The sequence below is a fragment of the Oncorhynchus masou genome, chromosome 5 (genome assembly GCF_036934945.1).
Source record: "Oncorhynchus masou masou isolate Uvic2021 chromosome 5, UVic_Omas_1.1, whole genome shotgun sequence".
NCBI lineage: Eukaryota > Metazoa > Chordata > Actinopteri > Salmoniformes > Salmonidae > Oncorhynchus > Oncorhynchus masou.
This window is the reverse complement of record NC_088216.1, coordinates 7660821-7686757: the sequence shown is the minus strand read 5'-3', so window position 1 is coordinate 7686757 and position 25937 is coordinate 7660821. Positions and strand designations below refer to the sequence as shown.

The 25937-nt window shown below is 41.1% G+C and overlaps 1 protein-coding gene and 1 pseudogene across 1 annotated transcript; both read right to left on the bottom strand.

Annotated features, from left to right (window-relative positions):
• Positions 1-3803: 3803 nt before the first annotated feature.
• The window catches only part of LOC135532151 (B-cell receptor CD22-like), a 38136-nt pseudogene continuing 16002 nt past the window's right edge, over positions 3804-25937 (bottom strand).
• LOC135525273 (vascular cell adhesion protein 1-like) lies at positions 20616-25727 on the bottom strand. The gene is made up of 7 exons (XM_064952988.1): positions 25712-25727; positions 25315-25458; positions 24748-25011; positions 24502-24598; positions 24371-24425; positions 24042-24277; positions 20616-23732 (listed from the first exon to the last, which is right to left on the bottom strand). The coding sequence occupies exons 1-7, from the start codon at positions 25725-25727 to the stop codon at positions 23666-23668; spliced, it is 879 nt and encodes a 292-aa protein (XP_064809060.1). The 3' UTR covers positions 20616-23665.

Below are 25937 nucleotides of genomic sequence, written 5' to 3'. Positions count from 1 at the left end.
GAGTTCTACATTGGTTTTTTATTGAAGTCATTGTACCCAGTGGAGGACGAAAACTAGCTGTCCTCCGGTTACACCATGGTGCTAACCTACAAAGTGCTGTTGAGGCTACAATAGACATTCATTGGAAAACAGCTGTTTAAGTGAAAATAAATACTGGCCGTGCTCATACAGCTGAATACCCTTCACCGGAGGAGCACACAAAGGGATAAACAAGAGTCATTTCAGTAAATATAAATGATATTTCTGAGGTTAATAAGACAACTAAGCAGCACTGCCTCTGTGTTTGAGTAATCAACTCGACACTAAGATTATATTATTTGAATCAGCTGTGTAGTGCTTGGGCAAAAACCAAAACGTTCACACCTTGGGGTCCCCAGGACTGAGTTGAGGAGACGCTGGCCGAGCCGCTCATGGTTAAATGATTCAATGTCGCCATCATGTGTCTAATAGGCAGAAATACAAGAAACAAGAGCTGAGTGGAAATAGTTATGAATAAATGTATAATTAGTTGATCAAATAATCTGTGTATTTATTGTCTTAAATGTTGATCTTATTTACAACATGATGCTTATACTGTATTGACACTAAACCACGCTGTAAAAACTGCAAAGGTAAACATGTATTTAACGTATATAAAATACATAATAATGATAGTTAATAATGAAAAATGTGATGACAAAACACGTGATATCATGAAACTGAACAATATATTATTATGTAATATAAAATTATAATTAATATAAAATGTAAAAAACTGCAAATGTTTAAATGTATGTAATGTGCTGATTACATGTTTCTAAACAAAAAAATATAAAATATAAAATAAGTAATAATGTCTAACAGCAATACAAAGTAAATCATCCTTAAACACATCAGGAGAAACTTAGTCGGGGCTCCTGAGTGGTGCAGTGGTCTAAGGCACTGCATCACAGTTACTAGCTGTGCCACTAGAGATCCTGGTTTGAGTCGGCCGCGACCGGGAGACCCATCAGGCGGTGGATAACTGGCCCAGCTTCTTCCGGGTTAGGGGAGGGTTTGGTAGGCAGGGACGTCCTTGTTCCATTGCGCTCTAGCGACTCCTGTGGCGTGTCGGGTGTGACACAGTCGCCAGGTGCAAGGTGTTTCCTCTGACACATCAGTGTGGCTGGCTTGAGTGTTCTGTGGGAAGTGTGGCTTGGTTGGGTTATGTTACGGAGGACGCATGGCTCTTGACCTTCGACTCTCCCAAGTCCATACGGGAGTTGGACTGGACATGATAACAGGCTACACTAGACTATATATGGATAACATGCTACATTCAACTATATATGGATAACAGGCTACATTAGACTATATATGGATAACATGCTACATTAGACTATATATGGATAACAGGCTACATTAGACTATATATGGAAAACAGGCTACATTAGACTATATATGGATAACATGCTACATTAGACTATATATGGATAACAGGCTACATTAGAATATATATGGATAACAGGCTACTTTAGACTATATATGGATAACAGGCTACATTAGACCATATATGCATAACAGGTTACATTATACAATATTTTGACAACAGGCTACAATAAACTATGTATGGATAACATGCTACATTAGACTATATATGGATAACAGGCTACTTTAGACTATATATGGATAACAGGCTACATTAGACCATATATGCATAACAGGTTACATTATACGATGTTTTGACAACAGGCTACAATAAACTATGTATGGATAACATGCTACATTAGACTATGTATGGATAACATGCTACATTAGACTATGTATGGATAACAGGCTACATTAGACTATATATGGATAACATGCTATATTAGACTATATATGGATAACAGGCTACTTTAGACTATATATGGATAACATGCTATATTAGACTATATATGGATAACAGGCTACTTTAGACTATATATGGATAACATGCTACATTAGACTATATATGTATAACAGGCTACATTAGACTATATATGGATAACAGGCTACATTAGACTACATATGGATAACAGACTACTTTAGACTATATATGGATAACAGACTACATTAGACTATATATGGATAACATGCTACATTAGACTATATATATGGATAACATGCTACTTTAGACTATATATGGATAACAGGCTACATTAGACTATATATGGATAACATGCTACATTAGACTATATATGGATAACAGGCTACTTTAGACTATATATGGATAACAGACTACTTTAGACTATATATGGATAACAGTCTACTTTAGACTATATATGGATAACAGGCTACTTTAGACTATATATGGATAACAGGCTACATTAGACTACATATGGATAACATGCTACATTAGACTATATATGGATAACATGCTACATTAGACTACATATGGATAACATGCTACATTAGACTACATATGGATAACATGCTACATTAGACTATATATGGATAACATGCTACATTAGACTACATATGGATAACATGCTACATTAGACTACATATGGATAACAGACTACTTTAGACTATATATGGATAACAGACTACATTAGACTATATATGGATAACATGCTACATTAGACTATATATATGGATAACATGCTACTTTAGACTATATATGGATAACAGGCTACATTAGACTATATATGGATAACATGCTACATTAGACTATATATGGATAACAGGCTACTTTAGACTATATATGGATAACAGACTACTTTAGACTATATATGGATAACATGCTACATTCGACTACATATGGATAACATGCTACATTAGACTATATATGGATAACAGGATACTTTAGACTATATATGGATAACAGGATACTTTAGACCATATATGCATAACAGGTTACATTATACGATATTTTGACAACAGGCTACAATAAACTATGTATGGATAACATGCTACATTAGACTATATATGGATAACAGGCTACTTTAGACTATATATGGATAACAGGCTACATTAGATCATATATGCATAACAGGTTACATTATACGATGTTTTGACAACAGGCTACAATAAACTATGTATGGATAACATGCTACATTAGACTATGTATGGCTAACAGGATATTTTAATGTGCGGAAACATACAGTATATGTAAACATACAGTATACTTAACAGTGATGTAATGTATTCTCTAACTACTAGTTGGACAAAATGGTGGACTGTCATTCTCTAACTACCAGTTGGACAAAATGGTGGACCGTCATTCTCTTACTACCAGTTGGACAAAATGGTGGACTGTCATTCTCTAACTACCAGTTGGACAAAATGGTGGACTGTCATTCTCTAACTACCAGTTGGACAAAATGGTGGACCGTCATTCTCTTACTACCAGTTGGACAAAATGGTGGACTGTCATTCTTATATCAGGCAATAATCTCACTGCCTGGTCTGAACTTGTTAACTGTCAGATATATTATTGTCAATCATCAACATTCCAGAATGTTCTATCTCTCAGTGTTCTGGATTGGAATGCCATCACTGACTGAATTACCCTCCACACTCCAAACATAGATGTTATGTCATGTTGTGTGTTTTAAAAATGACAATGAATAATATTTAATGTAACTGGTTGTGTGTCTAGGTGCTGGACATTGCTCCTTCTGAAAGTGTCTGTGTAGTTTTTGTACCGACATGATAATAATGATGAAGATGAATGAACCACTATTGCTATACAAACTAATGTAAATGTCTTATTTGTAGTTACTGTATGTAGTGTAAAGTACAAGAGGTGTGATTTTGAAAGCGTTTCACTTTCTCTCCACTGAAGATTCTGTTATAACAAGGTAAAAACAATGACAATGAAGTTTATTCTTAAAAGTCTATTTAAAAAAATGTAACAACACAGTTTACAAAAAAGAACATTTGATAAAAGCATTAAGAAACATTGCATCAAGCAGAACTCTTTCCTGGACGTTGAGGCAAAAGTCTCACAAGTTTGATGATTGTTTCAGAAACATAACATAAAAAAGATAGAATTATATACAATGCATTGGGAAAGTATTCAGACCCCTTGACTTTTTTCAAATGTTGATATGTTACAGCCTTATTCCAAAATAGATTAAATAAAAATATACCACACTGTCCCCATAATGGCAAAACAAAAACAGGTTTTTAGAAAGGTTTTCAAATGTATTAAAACTAAAAAACAGAAATACATTATTTAGATAAGTGTTCAGACCTTTTGATTTGAGACTCGAAATTGAACTCAGCTGCATCCTGTTTCTATTAATCATCCTTGAGATGTTTCTACAAGTTGATTGGAGTCCAACTGTAGTAAATTAAATTAATTGGATATGATTTGGAAAGGCACACACCTGTCTACAAGGTCCCACAGTTTGCAGTGCATGTCAGAGCAAAAATAATGAGGTCGAAGGATTTGTCTCTAGAACTCCAAGACAGGATTGTGCTGAGGCACAGATCTGGGGAAGGGTACCAAAACATTTCTGTATTTTTTAATGTCCAAGAAAACAGTGGCCTCCATCATTCTTAAATAGAAGACGTTTGGAACCACCAAGACTCTTCCTAGAGCTGGCCGCCTGGCCAATCTGATCAATCGGGGGAGAAGGGCCTTGGTCAGCGAGGTGACCAAGAACCCAATGTTCACTCTGACAGAACTCCAGAGTTCCTCTGTGGAGATGAGAGAGACTTCAAGAAGGACAGCCATCTCTGCAGCACTCCACCAATCAGGCCTTTATGGTAGAGTGGCCAGACAGAAGCAGAAGCCAATGGCACATGAAAACCTGCTTGGAGGTTGCCAAAAGGCAACTAAAGACTCTCAGACCATGAGAAACAAGATTATCTGGTCTGATGAAACCTGAATGCCAAGCATCGCGCCTGGAGGAAACCTGGCACCATCCCTACGTTAAAGCATGGTGTTGGCAGCATCGTGCTGTGGGGATATTTTTCAGCGGCAGGGACTTGGAGACTAGTCAGGATCGAGGGAAAGATGAATGGAGAAAAGTACAGAGAGATCCTTGACGAAAACCAGCTCCAGAGGGCTCAGGGCCTCAGACTGGGGTGAAGGTTCAACCTTCCAATAGGACAAGGACCCTAAGCACACAGCCAAGACAAAGCAGGAGTTGCTTCGGGAGAAATCTCAATGTCCTTGAGTGGCCCAGCCAGAGCCCGGACTTGAACCTGATCGAACATCCCTGGAGAGACCTGGAAATATCTGTTCAGCGACGCTCCCCATCCAACACGACCAAGCTTGAGAGGATCTGGCGATAAGAATGGGAGAAATTCCCCAAATACAGGTGTGCCACGCTTGTAGCGTCATACCCAAGAAGACTCGAGGCTGTAATCGCTGCCAAAGGTGCTTTGACAAAGTACTGATTAAAGGGTCTGAAAACTTATGTAAATGTGATATTGCAGTTTTTTTGTATTTATTCATTTGCAAAATTGTCTAAAAACATTTTTTGCTTTAGCATTATGAGTTTAGTGTGTTGATTGATGAGGAGAGAACTATTTCATCAATTTGAGCAAAAGTTAGAAACATCACAACATGTGGAAAAAGTCAAGGGGTCTGAATACTTTCCGAATGCACTGTAAGATATAAATGGAACTCAAGGTTGCCTACGTCAGAAATACAATCTTTTTCAACGTAAAATATATATAAAAAATGTTAAGGTCCCTTATTAAGGTCCACATTCATCATTGTTTCAGAGTCATAACTGACCCTAGATCAGAACTCCTACTCTACATTTGAATAGAGTCGTCCTGTGGCTCAGTTGGTACAGCATGGTGCATGGGTTCAATTCCTGCTGGGACTTCCCATACGAAAAGTGTTTTCAAACATGACTAATGACTTGGATAAAAGTGTCTACTCGATGGCATATATTATTAAATACTATTATAAACTGGGTAGTTTTGGCCCTGGATGCTGATTGGCTGAAACAGCATTTCAGAAGTCTATACTGTATATCAGACAATATACCACGGGTATGACGTAAAAATACTTGTTTACTGTTCTATTTATGTTGTCAACCAGTTTAAAATAAGCCGTGGAACAGTATGTTGGTCATATACCACAAACCCCTGAAGTACCTTGTTGTCATTATAAACTGAAGCAATAAGGCCTGAGGAGGTGTGGTATATGGCCAATATACTACCGCTAAGGGCTGTTCTTATGCACAATGCAACGCGGAGTGCTTGGATGCACCACAAACCCCGAGGTGCCTTATTTTAAACTGGTTACCAATGTACTTAGACCAGTAAATACAAATGTTAATACCCATGGTATACGGTCTGGTATACCACGCCTGTCAGCTAATCAGCATTCAGGGCTCAAACCACCCAGTTTATAATGGTCAATATTCCACACCTCCACAGGCATTATATCACTTAGTTTAGATATACAGGTCCAGATATACAAGGTTTTTGTCAAACTTGTTGTGTTCAGGTCTTCTTCTTTCTGGGTTTGTTGTGTTCAGGTCTTCTTGGTTCTGGGTTTGTTGTGTTCAGGTCTTCTTGGTTCTGGGTTTGTTGTTTTCAGGTCTTCTTGGTTCTGGGTTTGTTGTGTTCAGGTCTTCTTGGTTCTGGGTTTGTTGTGTTCAGGTCTTCTTGGTTCTGGGTTTGTTGTGTTCAGGTCTTCTTGGTTCTGGGTTTGTTGTGTTCAGGTCTTCTTGGTTCTGGGTTTGTTGTGTTCAGGTCTTCTTGGTTCTGGGTTTGTTGTGTTCAGGTCTTCTCGGTTCTGGGTTTGTTGTGTTCAGGTCTTCTTGGTTCTGGGTTTGTTGTGTTCAGGTCTTCTTGGTTCAGGGTTTGTTGACTGTACTGTAGAGAACAGAGGAGTCCTCCTCAGCTGCTTGTGTTGCTGAGGGTCTGAAGCAGAGAAACAAAAATGAAACAAAGACAGCGTCCCAAATGGTGGCACCCTATAGGGCTCTGTCTAAAGTAGTGCACTAAATAGGGAATAGGGTGCCATTTGGAACAGAAGAACAGTTCCTCAAAACCATCATCACATCACATCCCTCATTATAGACATGTCATAGTAACTGTCCTGAGATGTCCATTGTTGGGTTCATAGTTTGGCTTCATAGTGTTCACTAAGGGTCAACTGTTTTGCTCATTGATGACATCTCCTACAATAAACTGCAGCATATGAATGACCTTAATTCAGAATATGCTCACCAGGTGGCAGCACTGGGGAGGTTGAATTTCAGAGCAGCGTACTGGACATCCTCATCCTCTTTCTGGGGTTGAGGCACCTGGACGGTGGAGTACAGAGGCATTTCCTGGTTTTTGGAGCCAGAGAAGTGGACACTGGCGTAGTGAACATCATCCTGGTTGTCTGTGTCAGCTGTCTGTGCTGCAGTAGAGGTCATGGCCATGTCTGAGATGTTGTCATACACTGGACTAGAGTCTCCCTGATGGAGAGAGAGGACAGACAACATGAGGAGTGGAAATGTTCCACAAAGAATACAGTCATCACAGTCTCCTTCTGATTCCAACAGACTCACCTGTCCATCATCTGCTGTGTCTCTTGTGTTGGTGGGTTTGGAGGCCTTCTTCCTGTTTTGCACATTAATAATGAATAAATAAATTAATAAATTAATGAAGTTAACAACAAATCAGAGGGCTACATTTAAATAATGAACAAAATAAAAAGATACATTTAAACAAATCTGAGTGTTAAGGTGAAAGAATAATACAAATATCAGTTTTCCTTCTTCACTCACCTGAACAACATGAGTCCAGAGAGACAGAGGATGAGAACCAGAACAACCACTATGATTCCTACAGCTGCAGTCACAACTGAGGTTTGTTTCCCTATAATACAATATGGATGATATGAGAACATGGCATTATATAATAAACTAAAAATAAACTATAATACAGGACAGTAATGCAATACTTGTTAAGGGATCTTATAACCCAATGTATAGTTATAAACTAAGGTGTAATAAGCCAAAACATAATGATTAAAATTAGCTTGAAACATGTAGTTTTGTATTGAAGATGTAACTTTACCTGCTACAATGATCATCAGAGCTGTAGAGTTCATAGATCCTCTTCCATTCTGGGCCTCACAGTAATATTCTCCTCTGTCCTCAGAGATGATGTTAGTGATGTTGTAACTCTGTCCTGATGCTTTTGGTGAGGTTACGTTCTTCTTGTACCAGGTGTATTTGTCCACAGGTGGGTTGGCATCACTGCTGCAGGTCAGAGTCACTGAACTGCCCTCCACTATTTCACCAGAGGGACTGACTGACACTGAGGTGTTCCTTGGTCCATCTGATGTATAATACAGTGGATTTAAAAATAATTTAAATTTGATCAGGTAAAAAATATTACACAAACTTTCCACAAATGTACTTTTCCACACACTGACTTTTAGCTCCATCCTCTTATTGAAGATTCTCTATTCAAGTATCATGTGGAGCCAATATCTGTCACTACAATGTTATTATACCAAACTAAAGGGTTAAACCCCATGTACTTACATGTGACAGTGAGAGTCTCTTCAGCAGAGGGGAGATCCTCATGTCCTTCTACAGAACAGGAGTATCTGCCTGTATCCTCACTGCTGACTGAGAACAGGATATAGACAGGAGAGGAGGTGTTGCTGTTTGGTAGAGACTGTCCATTCTTATACCAACTGTAGGCTGTGATGGGGTCCAGTGTACAGTTGGTTCTACATCTCAGTGTGACTCTCTCCCCCTCTGACACAGATGTAGGATCCATCTCCAACACAACATCTAGAGTAAAAGGAACCACATCATTATTCTCCTCCTTTGTGTCTGTATAGCTGCCCTTCATAAGGTCATTACAGTCATTCATTTAATGAATTTGAAGGATTTAGTCAGGATAGTCAACTCCGGAATATTTTCCACTGTTTCCCAGGAAGTCCTGGGTTAAATAGAACCAATTTAATCAGATTAAAACACAACATTCTGATTAGCTTACATACAAAAGCACAGCTAAAATCACAGCAAACACTGAAGCACACACATCATATGCATTAGCATACATACAATACCACACTCACATTACAGCTGTCTAGATATGTGTCATAGATGTGAGATGAGTGACAGATTACCTGTGACAGTCAGGGAGACAGGTGAGCCAGAAAACTTTCCTCCAGATGTTATGAATCTGAACCTGAACCCAGCAGAGTCACTCAATCTCAGGTCTGTGATTCTCAGGGTACAGTCACTCTCCTTATCCCCAAGGTACTCTATATGACCCTCATACCCTGGCACTGAGCTCAGATCTTCAGCCTCCATACCAGACCATTTAGTAAACCAGAAAGCTTGTTTGATCTCATGATAACTGGGATATGTGTAAGAGCAGGATATGTCCACTGTTGACCCTTTCAAGGCACAGATTCTCCTCTTGGTGTAAGTCACTCTGTTGCAGTCCTTACCCTGGACACCTGCAATATAATGGAATCTCATGAGTACATTATACAGTATTTTCAGATATTTTCATAAAAGCCCCATCAAATTACACTTTGAGACCAACAGGACGTAGTACAAACATTCTGTATACTTGCTGTATTAGATTCCATATTAGATTCACACTCACACACTGCAGGAGAGAGGAGATCCTCATGGCCTTTTACAGCACAGGAGTAACTGTCTTCATAGTTACTGGAGACTGAGTCTTTGTACTGGGGGGAGGTGCTCTCATCTAGATGTTGTCCGTTCTTGTACCAGATGTAGGTGGGGTTGTCAGTCAGAGTACAGGTGGTGCTACAGGTCAGTGTCTTCTGTCCCTCTGCAGCAGGAGTCACCTTCACCTGCAGACCTGAAACAAAATGTATAAAACCACATACACCTCTGTGTTAACAGGATGGTTAATATATTTATCCTGTAATTCATTATGATTTACAGTTGTATTATACAGTGTAGTATTACCTGTGACAGACAGAGTTGTTCCTGGGAAACTATGACCCCATTCAAAGTCTTCTGTTTTAAAAGTGAAGCGATACTCAGCTGAGTCGTCCTCTCTCAGATCTGAGATTCTCAGGGTGGAGGGACCTTCGTTTCTCCGTGTCTCTTTGTCAGGGTACTTCACACGACCTGCATACCCTGGGTCAGTGGTTAGGTCTTCAGGGGTCGACTTATCACTTCTAAACCAGAATGATGATGTGGTGGAATAATAACCAACATAAGTACAGGATATGTCCACTGTTGACCCCTTCAAGACACAGATTCTCCTCTTGGTGTAAGTCACTCTGTTGCAGCTCTGACCCTGAATACCTGAAACACAGTGACATAACAAGAGGTCAACTGGATTATATTCTCAGTTCTATCTAGAAATGCTAACAGTTCTCATATGACAAAGTGAAACCAACACACACACAGGTTGTACAGTATTGTTAGTTAAAGAAACACTCACACACTGCAGGAGAGTGGAGAGCCTCATGGCCTTTTACAGCACAGGAGTAGCTGTCTTTACTGTTACTGGAGACTGAGTCTTTGTACTGGGGGGAGGTGCTCTCATCTAGACGTTGTCCGTTCTTATACCAGATGTAGGTGGGGTTGGGGTTACTCAGAGTACAGGTGGTGATACAGGTAATTGTCACCTGATTTTGCCAGCTTGAATAAGTCACCTTCACCTGCAGAGCTGGAGTAGATCACAGCATTAAACCCTGCATCACCTGTTCTATAGTTTAATCACATGATGCAAGACATTCTCAAACTCATTTCATTCTCAAATCTGTTTCATATATACAAATCCAATTTCTAGACCTAAATGGACAGTAGATATTAATTCAACAGACTAGCAGTATAAAGCATGTTACTGTACCTGTTACAGACAGAGTGACTCCAGGACTTCCAGAATATTTCCCTCCGGTCTGATCTGTTATAAATCTGAACCTGTACGTAGCTGAGTCTCTCTCTCTCAGGTCTGTGAGTCTCAGGGTACAGTCTTTCTTCTTATCTCCTTGATACACCAGACGACCTGCATACTCTGGGTCCTGACCTAGATCTTCAGGTTCTACACCAGTCCCCCATTTAGTGAACCAGAGTGTTGTTGTGACTTTACCTCTGGGATATGTGTAAGAGCAGGACATCTCCACTGTTGACCCCTTCAAGGTACAGATACTCTGAGTGGTGTATGTAACACTACAGCCATTCTGACTCAGTACCACTGAAACACAGTTAGACATCACAAGGACGTTACATTAAGTTCAAGGTCTTGTGACTCACACTAACACTTTGTTCCATAGTTGCTGAGTTGAGTGTGAATGGAAACCACAGATAAGCTTCACTCAGTGAGGTGTGAAAGATAACTGTTTAAAGTGAAGTGGGGACGCCAAATGTGTCGACAGTAGAACATAAAAATGGTTATGCTTTTAGAAATATCTGTAGATCGATAAACAAGGCAACTTAAAGATATGAATGAGACCATACCTGCTACAGACCAGAGAAAGACCACCAACACACTTCCTGCTGTTCTCAAGGCCATTGTTGCATCTCTCACCCTGCAGTCTTAGAAACATAAACAACAACTCACTCTATAGCTGGTGAATAACTCCACCTGATACATTGAAGTAGAAACTGTAAATGGGGTACAGGGCCTCATTACTGAAAATGAACCAGGCTCATATTGTGTTGTGTTGTATTGTGCTACATGGTTGTCTATGTGAATACTGTCTGTCTGTAAGTCTACTGCACTTTGTATGTATGTAATGTGTGTGATGTGTTGCATGTCTGTCTACATCTGTCTTCTTAAGATAATATGTTGTATGATGCAAAAATAAACTCCTAATATATACAATAGTCATTATCATCATCATCATCGTCACTATAATCAACATCAACATCATAAACATCAAGTTCATCAATCAGATCCCCAAATACAGGAGGATAAATGTTCAATCCTCTACAGTCCGTCAAGTTGTACAGCAGCCTAAAGACTGACCACCAGGTTCAGTATAGCTTCTACCCTAAAGCTGTGAGTCTAAACAGCAAGTGACTCACACACGCACACATTCACACACACACACACACACACACACACACACACACACACACACACACACACACACACACACACACACACACACACACACACACGCACACATTCACACACACACACACACACACACACACACACACACACACACACACACACACACACACACACACACACACACACACACACACACACACACACACACACACACACACACACACACCATCTGTAGGGAAGCCCATAACTCCCATGGAGTCTGTATTAAAGTCTAGAGAGCTGGTTGTTATCATATCAAATCAAATCAAATGTATTTATACAGCCCTTCTTACAACAGCTGATATCTCAACGTGCTGAACAGAAACCCAGCCTAAAACCCTAAACAGCAAGCAATGCAGATGTAGAAGCACAGTGGCTAGGAAAAACTCCCTAGAAAGGCCAAAACCTAGGAAGAAACCTAAAGAGGAACCAGGCTATGTGGGGTGGCCAGTCCTCTTCTGGCTGTGCCGGGTGGAGATTATAACAGAACATGGCCAAGATGTTCAAATGTTCATAGATGACCAGCATGGTAAAATAATACTAATCACAGGCAGAACAGTTGAAACTGGAGCAGCAGCATTGGATGTAGAATATATGTAGAAAAGTTAAAACACACATCCTACACAGTATAGATGTCAACCCTCCTCCCTATCAGTCTGGTCCTAAAGGGCCCTCAGATAAACCCACTGCGTAACACACACACCATCTGTAGTATGTCGTATCAGTATAGATGTCAACCCTCCTCCCTATCAGTCTGGTCCTAAAGGGCCCTCAGATAAACCCACTGCGTAACACACAACCACACCGGGGGAGACACTTTATGAATACTGGCCCTGATATAACAACCAAAACACAGCTCAAAACACAGCATGAAGTAAAATGATACAATAACCTCAAGAATATGACTAATGACTGAAAACACATAACCAATAACTATATTTCAAGATATAGTCAAGAGTAGTTACAGAGTGAAGTGAAGAGGAGAGGTCTTGTACAGTGAGTCAACTGTCTGGTAGTGAGTGAAAACAAGAAGTAAGTGTTGAAACCTTATAAAAGCAGTCAGAACACAAGTAGTGGATGCAGAACTGTCCTTCCTGTTTATTAAAGACATTAACATCCACGACAACCAGACCAACACGCCAGAAAAGGGCTGTTACTGTAATAGAACAGAAATTGTGTAAAAGACAAGTCTGGGCAGATATTTATTTTATTTAAAAAATGTGTCAATTTTCACTGTGGTCTTTTATACTACATACAGAACCATGTAAACAATGTGTTGACTATACTATTTATAACGTTAACATTTTAATGACCTACCTTGCCCTTCTGAGTTCTGCATATACAGGTCAAAGTTCCATGATGTTATTCAATTAGAACCCATTCCATTTAAACACCCATGACCATCACTCCTCATCGGCTGCATCAAAGTGGTACTGAAGGTTCAGTGTTCTACTGGCATCTCAACATTACTGCAGCCTCCAGTCCTCATGATGTCCTCATTCATTTGGGAAGTAATGGGAATAAATTGAATGATGTTCCTGTCATTCCAGCCATTATAATGATCCCATCCACCTGTATACCAGCCTCCTCTGTTGTACAGTACTGGTAGAAGCTGTATCTAGGAGAGGCATGATTGAACATCACCACAGCCCGCTGTACTGACTGTGTGGTCTATTGTAGTCTGCTGTCCATAAATATTGCCATTTAGTTATCAAAAGCAATGTACAGTCTTTGTGCATATATTTTACCTATGGGTGGTCCCAGGAACGAAACCCATAACGTTGCAGGTGCCATGTTCTACCAACTGAGCTACAGAGGAACATATTCTGAATAGTGTAATGTGCATATATAGATGTCTGATATGATTCAGGAGGCCTGTGAGAGGACAGACAGGAAAGGAGAACAGGAAAGTGATACTGAGTGTGTGCATTTAAACCAGCAAAACCACAACCCACCGTCACTGTCTCATGTTAATACTACTCCTAAACACAACCCACCATCACTGTGTCTCATGTTAATACTACTCCTAAACACAACCCACCATCACTGTGTCTCATGTTAATACTACTCCTAAACACAACACACCATCACTGTGTCTCATGTTAACACTACTCCTAAACACAACCCTCCATCACTGTGTCTCATGTTAACACTACTCCTAAACACAACCCACCATCACTGTGTCTCATGTTAATATTACTCCTAAACACAACCCACCATCACTGTGTCTCATGTTAATACTACTCCTAAACACAACCCACCATCACTGTGTCTCATGTTAATACTACTCCTAAAAACAACACACCATCACTGTGTCTCATGTTAACACTACTCCTAAACACAACCCTCCATCACTGTCTCATGTTAATACTACTCCTAAACACAACCCACCATCACTGTCTCATGTTTATACTACTCCTAAACACAACCCACCATCACTGTGTCTCATGTTAACACTACTCCTAAACACAACCCACCATCACTGTGTCTCATGTTAATGCTACTCCTAAACACAACCTACCATCACTGTGTCTCATGTTAATACTACTCCTAAACACAACCCACCATCACTGTGTCTCATGTTAATACTACTCCTATACACAACCCACCATCACTGTGCCTCATGTTAATTCTACTCCTAAACACAACCCACCATCACTGTCTCATGTTAATACTACTCCTATACACAACCCACCATCACTGTGTCTCATGTTAATACTACTCCAAAACACAACCCACCATCACTGTGTCTCATGTTAATACTACTCCTAAACACAACCCACCATCACTGTGTCTCATGTTAATACTACTCCTATACACAACCCACCATCACTGTGTCTCATGTTAATACTACTCCTAAACACAACCCACCATCACTGTGTCTCATGTTAATACTACTCCTATACACAACCCACCATCACTGTGCCTCTTGTTAATACTACTCCTAAACACAACCCACCATCACTGTGTCTCATGTTAATACTACTCCTAAACACAACCCACCATCACTGTGTCTCATGTTAATTCTACTCCTAAACACAACCCACCATCACTGTCTCATGTTAATACTACTCCTATACACAACCCACCATCACTGTGTCTCATGTTAATACTACTCCAAAACACAACCCACCATCACTGTGTCTCATGTTAATACTACTCCTAACCACAACCCACCATCACTGTGTCTCATGTTAATACTACTCCTAAACACAACCCTCCATCACTGTGTCTCATGTTAATACTACTCCTAAACACAACCCACCATCACTGTGTCTCATGTTAATACTACTCCTATACACAACCCACCATCACTGTGTCTCATGTTAATACTACTCCTAAACACAACCCACCATCACTGTGTCTCATGTTAATACTACTCCTATACACAACCCACCATCACTGTGCCTCTTGTTAATACTACTCCTAAACACAACCCACCATCACTGTGTCTCATGTTAATACTACTCCTAAACACAACCCACCATCACTGTGTCTCATGTTAATTCTACTCCTAAACACAACCCACCATCACTGTCTCATGTTAATACTACTCCTAAACACAACCCACCATCACTGTGTCTCATGTTAATACTACTCCAAAACACAACCCACCATCACTGTGTCTCATGTTAATACTACTCCTAACCACAACCCACCATCACTGTGTCTCATGTTAATACTACTCCTAAACACAACCCTCCATCACTGTGTCTCATGTTAATACTACTCCTAAACACAACCCACCATCATTGTTTCTCATGTTAATACTACTCCTAAACACAACCCACCATCACTGTGTCTCATGTTAATACTACTCCTAAAGCTCTTACGAAGCATCCACTCAATCACTCTTAATCTTACTGTCACTCTTACTTGAGGCCATTTTCAAAATGTCTCCACAGCAATTGTTTTGCTCTCAGTGCTCTTAAAACAGCAGGCACACGTCTTGTGAAACCACATGAACAATGTACATCCCGTCGTTTGTAGCACACAGCGTCGCTCAGTATTTGTCAAGTGTGGCAATAATTTTGGAGACTGTATATCTAACAATCAGATTAATATGTAAAAATACATTTACACACACACACATGGACAGAAACATCACATCACACACGTTTTCCTCACCCTGTTATACTATGACAGTGAAAACGACCCTATAGAATTGAGATCCGTCCCCCTTTCGGCAGAAATGCATCTGGGTATTACTGGCAAACTCTACTAATCATGCTTTAAACATGCCACTGAATAAACTGAACTAAACTAAACACATGAAACCACAGTCCAGGGTTTGTATTCACAAAGTGTATCAGAGTAGGAGAGCTGATCTGGGATCAGTTTAGCCTTTTAGATCATAATTATATGGACCGTCTGAGACACTTTATGAATACAGGCCCTGATGTAACAACCAAAACACAGTTCAAAATAAACCACCAAGTACAAAGATACAGGAAGTCATGTGATGTTTGGCTAAAAACAGCAAAACTAAAACTATATTTCAAGATATTGTCAAGTGTACTTACAGAGTGAAGTGAAGGGGAAAGGTCTTGAACAGTTAGTCAACTTACTGTCACTGCGTGGAAACAAGAAGTAGTCTACTGTAAGTGTTAGTAGAAGCAGGCGTAGCCTATGTGTGAGTTCTGTGGTTGACACATTTTAAAGTAGCCTAGTCAGGCCATTAACATGCAGCAACAGCATGTCACATAAGGGATGTTACTGTATCTAAATAGAAAATGGTCTAAAGTCAGAATACTGTAGTTGCATTTGGACCTACATGTTTTACAAGAGACAAAATGTGACCCATTCCCATCACTCCTCATCAGCTGGTACTGAAGGTTCCAGGAGTCCTGAGGGGAGGAGATATCCACTACTGGAATCCTCATGGGAGGAGATGTCCACTACTGGAATCCTCTTGGGAGGAGATGTCCACTACTGGAATCATCATGGGAGGAGATGTCCACTACTGGAGTCCTGAGGGGAGGAGATGTCCACTACTGGAATCCTCATGGGAGGAGATGTCCACTACTGGAATCATCATGTGAGGAGATGTCCACTACTGGAGTCCTGAGGGGAGGAGATGTCCACTACTGGAATCCTCATGGGAGGAGATGTCCACTACTGGAATCATCATGGGAGGAGATGTCCACTACTGGAATCCTCATGGGAGGAGATGTCCACCACTGGAGTCCTGAGGGGAGGAGATATCCACTACTGGAATCCTCATGGGAGGAGATGTCCACTACTTGAATCATCATGGGAGGAGATGTCCACTACTGGAATCATCATGGGAGGAGATGTCCACTACTGGAATCATCATGGGAGGAGATGTCCACTACTGGAATCCTCATGGGAGAAGATGTCCACCACTGGAGTCCTGATGGGAGGACTTGTCCATCACTGGAGTTATGAGAGAAGGAGAGGTCCACCACTGGAGTCCTGAGGAGACACTGGAGTCCAGAAGAGAGGAGAGTTCCACCACTGGAGTCCTGAGGGGAGGAGAGGTCCACCACTGGAGTCATGAGGGGAGGAGATGTCCACTACTGGAATCATCATGGGAGGAGATGTCCACTACTGGAATCCTCATGGGAGGAGATGTCCACTACTGGAGTCATGAGGGGAGGAGATGTCCACTACTGGAATCATCATGGGAGGAGATGTCCACTACAGGAATCAACATGGGAGAAGATGTCCACTACTGGAGTCATGAGGGGAGGAGATGTCCACTACTGGAATCCTCATGGGAGGAGATGTCCACTACTGGAATCATCATCGGAGCAGATGTCCACTACTGGAATCATCATGGGAGGAGATGTCCACTACTGGAATCCTCATGGGAGGAGATGTCCACCACTGGAGTCCTGAGGGGAGGAGATGTCCACTACTGGAATCATCATGGGAGGAGATGTCCACTACTGGAATCCTCATGGGAGGAGATGTCCACTACTGGAATCATCATGGGAGGAGATGTCCACTACTGGAATCCTCATGGGAGGAGATGTCCACTACTGGAATCATCATGGGAGGAGATGTCCACTACTGGAATCCTCATGGGAGGAGATGTCCACTACTGGAATCCTCATGGGAGGAGATGTCCACTACTGGAATCATCATGGGAGGAGATGTCCACTACTGGAATCATCATGGGAGGAGATGTCCACTACTGGAATCCTCATGGGAGGAGATGTCCACCACTGGGGTCCTGAGGGGAGGAGATGTCCACTGGAGTCACAAGGGTAGGAGAGGTCCACCACTGGAGTCATGAGGGGAGGAGAGGTCCACCACTGGAGTCCTGAGGGGAGGAGAGGTCCACCACTGGATTCCAGAGGGGAGGAGAGGTCCACTACTGGAGTCCAGAAGAGCGGAGAGTTCCACCACTGGAGTCCTGAGGGGAGGAGAGGTCCACCACTGGAGTCATGAGGGGAGGAGAGGTCCACTACTGGAGTCATGAGGGGTAGGAGATGCCCTCCCCTCCAGAAACATTGTAGCTAAACCTCACAATAAATCAATGTTAGATGTACAGAATGTATTTCTTTATTCTCGTGTTTTGGTTAAATCAGAAATAATGGCTATGCTCCCTGTGTGGGGTCTGGTAGTGCAGTCTGTATATACTATGCCCCCTGCGGTGGGGTCTGGTAGTGCAGTCTGTATATACTATGCCCCCTGCGGTGGGGTCTGGTAGTGCAGTCTATTTATAATATGCCCCCTGTGGTGAGGTCTGGTAGTGCATTCTGTATATTCTATGCCCCCTGTGGTGAGGTCTGGTAGTGCAGTCTGTATATTCTATGGATAACATGCTACACTGTGGTGTGGTAGTGGAGGGAGGGAGGGAGGGAGGGAGGGAGGGAGGGAGGGAGGGAGGGAGGGAGGGAGGGAGGGAGGGAGGGAGGGAGGGAGGGAGGGAGGGAGGGAGGGAGGGAGGGAGGGAGGGAGGGAGGGAGGCAGGCAGGCAGGCAGGCAGGCAGACAGACAGGCACATTTAAAATTAGGGAGGACGCACATTTTTGGACTGGACATGATAACAGGCTACACTAGACTATATATGGATAACATGCTACATTCAACTATATATGGATAACAGACTACATTAGACTATGTATGGATAACAGGCTACATTAGACTATATATGGATAACATGCTACATTAGACAATGGATAACAGGCTACATTAGACTATATATGGATAACAGGCTACATTAGACTATATATGGATAACAGGCTACATTAGACTATATATGGATAACATGCTACATTGGAATATATATGGATAACAGGCTACATTAGACTATATATGGATAACATGCTACATTAGACTATATATGGATAACAGGCTACATTAGACTATATATGGATAACATGCTACATTAGACTATGGATAACAGGCTACATTAGACTATATATGGATAACAGGCTACATTAGACTATGGATAACAGGCTACATTAGACTATATATGGATAACAGGCTACATTAGACTATATATGGGTAACAGGCTACTTTAGACTATATATGGATAACAGGCTACATTAGACTATATATGGGTAACAGGCTACACTAGACTATATATGGATAACATGCTACATTAGACTATATATGGATAACAGGCTACATTAGACTATATATGGATAACATGCTACATTAGACTATATATGGATAACATGCTACATTAGACTATATATGGATAACAGGCTACATTAGACTATATATGGATAACAGGCTACATTAGACCATATATGCATAACAGGTTACATTATACGATGTTTTGACAACAGGCTACAATAAACTATGTATGTATAACATGCTATATTAGACTATGTATGGATAACATGCTACATTAGACTATGTATGTATAACATGCTATATTAGACTATGTATGGATAACATGCTATATTAGACTATGTATGGCTAACAGGATATTTTAATGTGCGTAAACATACAGTATACTTAACAGTGATGTAATGTATTCTCTAACTACTAGTTGGACAAAATGGTGGACTGTCATTCTCTAACTACCAGTTGGACAAAATGGTGGACTGTCATTCTCTAACTACCAGTTGGACAAAATGGTGGACTGTCATTCTCTAACTACCAGTTGGACAAAATGGTGGACCGTCATTCTCTAACTACCAGTTGGACAAAATGGTGGACTGTCATTCTCTTACTACCAGTTGGACAAAATGGTGGACTGTCATTCTTATATCAGGCAATAATCTCACTGCCTGGTCTGAACTCGTTAACTGTCAGATATATTATTGTCAATCATCGACATTCCAGAATGTTCTATCTCTCAGTGTTCTGGATTGGAATGCCATCACTGACTGAATTACCCTCCACACTCCAAACATAGATGTTATGTCATGTTGTGTGTTTTAAAAATGACAATGAATAATATTTAATGTAACTGGTTGTGTGTCTAGGTGCTGGACATTGCTCCTTCTGAAAGTGTCTGTGTAGTTTTTGTACAGACATGATGATGATGATGAAGATGAATGAACCACTATTGCTATACAAACTAATGTAAATGTCTTATTTGTAGTTACTGTATGTAGTGTAAAGTACAAGAGGTGTGATTTTGAAAGCGTTTCACTTTCTCTCCACTGAAGATTCTGTTATAACAAGGTAAAAACAATGACAATGAAGTTCATTCTTAAAAGTCTATTTTTTTAAATGTCACAACACAGTTTACAAAAAAGAACATTTGATAAAAGCAATAAGAAACATTGCATCAAGCAGAACTCTTTCCTGGACGTTGAGGCAAAAGTCTCACAAGTTTGATGATTGTTTCAGAAACATAACATAAAAAATATAGAATTAAATACAATGCATTGGGAAAGTATTCAGACCCCTTGACTTTTTTCAAATGTTGATATGTTACAGCCTTATTCTAAAATAGATTAAATAAAAATATACCACACTATCCCCATAATGGCAAAACACAAAATGTATTAAAACTAAAAAACAGAAATACCTTATTTAGATAAGTGTTCAGACCTTTTGCTTTGAGACTCGAAATTGAACTCAGCTGCATCCTGTTTCTATTAATCATCCTTGAGATGTTTCTACAACTTAATTGGAGTCCACCTGTAATAAATTCAATTAATTGGACATGATTTGGAAAGGCACACACCTGTCTACAAGGTCCCAGAGTTTGCAGTGCATGTCAGAGCAAAAATAATGAGGTCGAAGGATTTGTCTCTAGAACTCCGAGACAGGATTGTGCTGAGGCACAGATCTGGGGAAGGGTACCAAAACATTTCTGTATTTTTTAATGTCCAAGAAAACAGTGGCCTCCATCATTCTTAAATAGAAGACGTTTGGAACCACCATGACTCTTCCTAGAGCTGGCCGTCTGGCCAAACTGATCAATCGGGGGAGAAGGGCCTTGGTCAGCGAGGTGACCAAGAACCCAATGTTCACTCTGACAGAACTCCAGAGTTCCTCTGTGGAGATGAGAGCCTTCAAGAAGGACAGCTAAAGACTCTCAGACCATGAGAAACAAGATTATCTGGTCTGATGAAACCTGAATGCCAAGCATCGCGCCTGGAGGAAACCTGGCACCATCCCTACGTTAAAGCATGGTGGTGGCAGCATCATGCTGTGGGGATATTTTTCAGCGGCAGGGACTGGGAGACTAGTCAGGATCGAGGGAAAGATGAATGGAGAAAAGTACAGAGAGATCCTTGACGAAAACCAGCTCCAGAGGGCTCAGGGCCTCAGATTGGGGTGAAGGTTCAACCTTCCGATAGGACAAGGACCCTAAGCACACAGCCAAGACAAAGCAGGAGTTGCTTCGGGAGAAATCTCAATGTCCTTGAGTGGCCCAGCCAGAGCCCGGACTTGAACCTGATCGAACATCCCTGAAGAGACCTGGAAATATCTGTTCAGCGACGCTCCCCATCCAACACGACCAAGCTTGAGAGGATCTGGCGATAAGAATGGGAGAAATTCCCCAAATACAGGTGTGCCACGCTTGTAGCGTCATACCCAAGAATACTCGAGGCTGTAATCGCTGCCAAAGGTGCTTTGACAAAGTACTGATTAAAGGGTCTGAAAACTTATGTAAATGTGATATTGCAGTTTTTTTGTATTTATACATTTGCAAAATTGTCTAAAAACATTTTTTGCTTTAGCATTATGAGTTTAGTGTGTTGATTGATGAGGAGAGAACTATTTCATCAATTTGAGCAAAAGTTAGAAACATCACAACATGTGGAAAAAGTCAAGGGGTCTGAATACTTTCCGAATGCACTGTAAGATATAAATGGAGGTTGCCTACGTCAGAAATACAATATTTTTCAACGTAAAATATATATGAAAAATGTTAAGGTCCCTTTCTAATTCATCATTGTTTCAGAGTCATAACTGACCCTAGATCAGAACTCCTACTCTAAGTGTGAATAGAGTCGTCCTGTGGCTCAGTTGGTACAGCATGGTGCATGGGTTCAATTCCTGCTGGGACTTCCCATACGAAATGTGTTTTCAAACATGACTGTAATGACTTGGATAAAAGTGCCTACTAGATGGCATATATTATTAAATACTATTATAAACTGGGTAGTTTTGGCCCTGGATGCTGATTGGCTGAAACAGCATTTCAGAAGTCTATCCTGTATATCAGACAATATACCACGGGTATGACGTAAAAATACTTGTTTACTGTTCTATTTATGTTGTTAACCAGTTTAAAATAAGCCGTGGAACAGTATGTTGGTCATATACCACAAACCCCTGAAGTACCTTGTTGCCATTATAAACTTAAGCAATAAGGCCTGAGGAGGTGTGGTATATGGCCAATATACTACCGCTAAGGGCTGTTCTTATGCACAATGCAACGCGGAGTGCTTGGATGCACCTCAAACCCCGAGGTGCCTTATTTTTAACTGGTTACCAATGTACTTAGACCAGTAAATACAAATGTTAATACCCATGGTATACGGTCTGGTATACCACGCCTGTCAGCTAATCAGCATTCAGGGCTCAAACCGCCTGGTCAATATTCCACACCTCCATAGGCATTATATCACTTAGTTTAGATATACAGGTCCTGATATTCAAGGTTATTGTCAAACTTGTTGTGTTCAGGTCTTCTTGGTTCTGGGTTTGTTGTTTTCAGGTCTTCTTGATTCTGGGTTTGTTGTTTTCAGGTCTTCTTGGTTCTGGGTTTGTTGCGTTCAGGTCTTCTTGGTTCTGGGTTTGTTGTGTTCAGGTCTTCTTGATTCTGGGTTTGTTGTGTTCAGGTCTTCTTGATTCTGGGTTTGTTGTTTTCAGGTCTTCTTGGTTCTGGGTTTGTTGTGTTCAGGTCTTCTTGGTTCTGGGTTTGTTGCGTTCAGGTCTTCTTGGTTCTGGGTTTGTTGTGTTCAGGTCTTCTTGGTTCTGGGCTTGTTGTGTTCAGGTCTTCTTGGTTCTGGGTTTGTTGTGTTCAGGTCTTCTTGGTTCTGGGTTTGTTGTGTTCAGGTCTTCTTGGTTCTGGGTTTGTTGTGTTCGGGTCTTCTTGGTTCTGGGTTTGTTGTGTTCAGGTCTTCTTGGTTCTGGGTTTGTTGTGTTCAGGTCTTCTTGGTTCTGGGTTTGTTGTGTTCGGGTCTTCTTGGTTCTGGGTTTGTTGTGTTCAGGTCTTCTTGGTTCTGGGTTTGTTGTGTTCAGGTCTTCTTGGTTCTGGGTTTGTTGCGTTCAGGTCTTCTTGGTTCTGGGTTTGTTGTGTTCAGGTCTTCCTGGTTCAGGGTTTATTGACTGTACTGTAGAGAACAGAGGAGTCCTCCTCAGCTGCTTGTGCTGCTGCGGGTCTGAAGTAGAGAAACAAAAATGAAACAAAGACAGTGTCCCAAATGGTGTCACCCTATAAGGGCTCTGTCTAAAGTAGTGCACTAAATAGGGAATAGGGTGCCATTTGGAACATAAGAACAGTTCCTCAAAACCATCATCACATCTCTCCCTCATTATAGACATGTCATAGTAACTGTCCTGAGATGTCCATTGTTGGGTTCATAGTTTGGCTTCATAGTGTTCACTAGGGGTCAATTGTTTTGCTTGTTGATGACATCTCCTACAATAAACAGCAGCATATGAATGGCCTTAATGCAGAATATGCTCACCGGGTGGCAGCACTGGGGAGGTTGAATTTCAGAGCAGCGTACTGGACATCCTCATCCTCTTTCTGGGGTTGAGGCACTTGAACGGTGGAGTACAGAAGCACTTCCTGGTTTTTGGAGCCAGAGAAGTGGACGCTGGCGTAGAGAACATCATCCTGGTCATCTCTTGTAGCTGTCTGTGCTGCAGTAGGGTTCATTGCCATGCCTGAGATATTGCCATACACTGGACTAGAGTCTCCCTGATGGAGAGAGAGGACAGACAACATGAGGAGTGGAAATGTTCCACAAAGAATACAGTCATCACAGTCTCCTTCTGATTCCATCAGACTCACCTGTCCATCGTCTGCTGTGTCTCTTGTGACAGAGGGAGAATTGGAGGCCCTCTTCCTGTTTTATAAATGCATTAATCTATTAATTCATTAATTCATCTTCTAAAGTGAAATAAAAACAACAAAAAACTCACCTGAACCACATGAAGCCGGAGAAACAGAGGATGAGAACCAGAACAACCACTATGATTCCTACAGCTGTAGTCAGAACTGAGGTGTTCTTTGGGCCATCTGGTGGACAATATGTAACACATTGTTCATACATAGAGCTTTACATGAGGAGCATCATGGAACTTACACTTGTGATTGAAATAAGTTAAATATTACTTTAAATATGTGTGATTATCTGATCAAAAGAAGACAAGGTTAAGTGTATTTACATTGAATGTCCACAGACACAGAAGAAGAGTTGAGACTCCCATATATACTCTCAGCCTCACAGTAGTATTCTCCTCTGTCCTCAGAGTTAATGTTGGTGATGAGGAAGGTGTTTTCAGATCCCTTCAGTGAAGCTCCATTCTTCTTGTACCAGGTGTATTTGTCCACAGGTGGGTTGGCATCACTGCTGCAGGTCAGAGTCACTGAACTGCCCTCCACTATTTCACCAGAGGGACTGACTGACACTGAGGTGTTCTTTGGAGCATCTAGTAAAGCAGAAGTTGGGGTTTAGGACTGTTGTATACTACCTCAAATGACGTCATGTCTAAAAAATATATATATCTAAAGTCAGAGAACTATCTAAAACTATCACTTACACAAAACATGAACAATAATACATTTAGAGATACTTTAGGATTAGGACTTTAGTCTACTAAACTATTCTTCAAGTGTCTGAGGTACTGAACATTCTAAATATAGACATGCATACATCTATGACATGACCTCATGGTGTTCTACAGCACAGGAGTAACTGTCCACAGAATGACCCAACACTACTAGGGCATTACTAGAGTATTGTTGGGAAGTGGGCTCATCTACACGTTGTCCGTTCTTGTACCAGATGTAGGTGGGGTTGTCAGTCAGAGTACAGGTGGTGATACAGGTCAGTGTCTTCTGTCCCTCTGCAGCAGGAGTCACCTTCACCTGCAGACCTGAAACAATATGTATAAAACCACATACACCTCTGTGTTAACAGGATGGTTAATATATTTATCCTGTAATTCAATATGATTTACAGTTGTATCATACAGTGTAGTATTACCTGCGACAGACAGAGTTGTTCCTGGGAAACTATGACCCCATTCAAAGTTGTCTGTTTTAAAAGTGAAGCGATACTCAGCTGAGTCCCCCTCTCTCAGATCTGTGATTCTCAGGGTGAAGGGACCTCTGTATGTTCCAGTGTACTCCACACGACCTGCATACCCTGGGTCAGTGGTTAGGTCTTCAGGGGTCGACTTATCACTTCTAAACCAGAATGATGATGTGGTGGAATAATAACCAACATAAGTACAGGAAATGTCCACTGTTGACCCCTTCAAGACACAGATTGTCCTCTTGGTGTAAGTCACTCTGTAGCAGCTCTGACCCTGAACACCTGAAACACAGTAAAATAACAAGAGGACAACTGGAT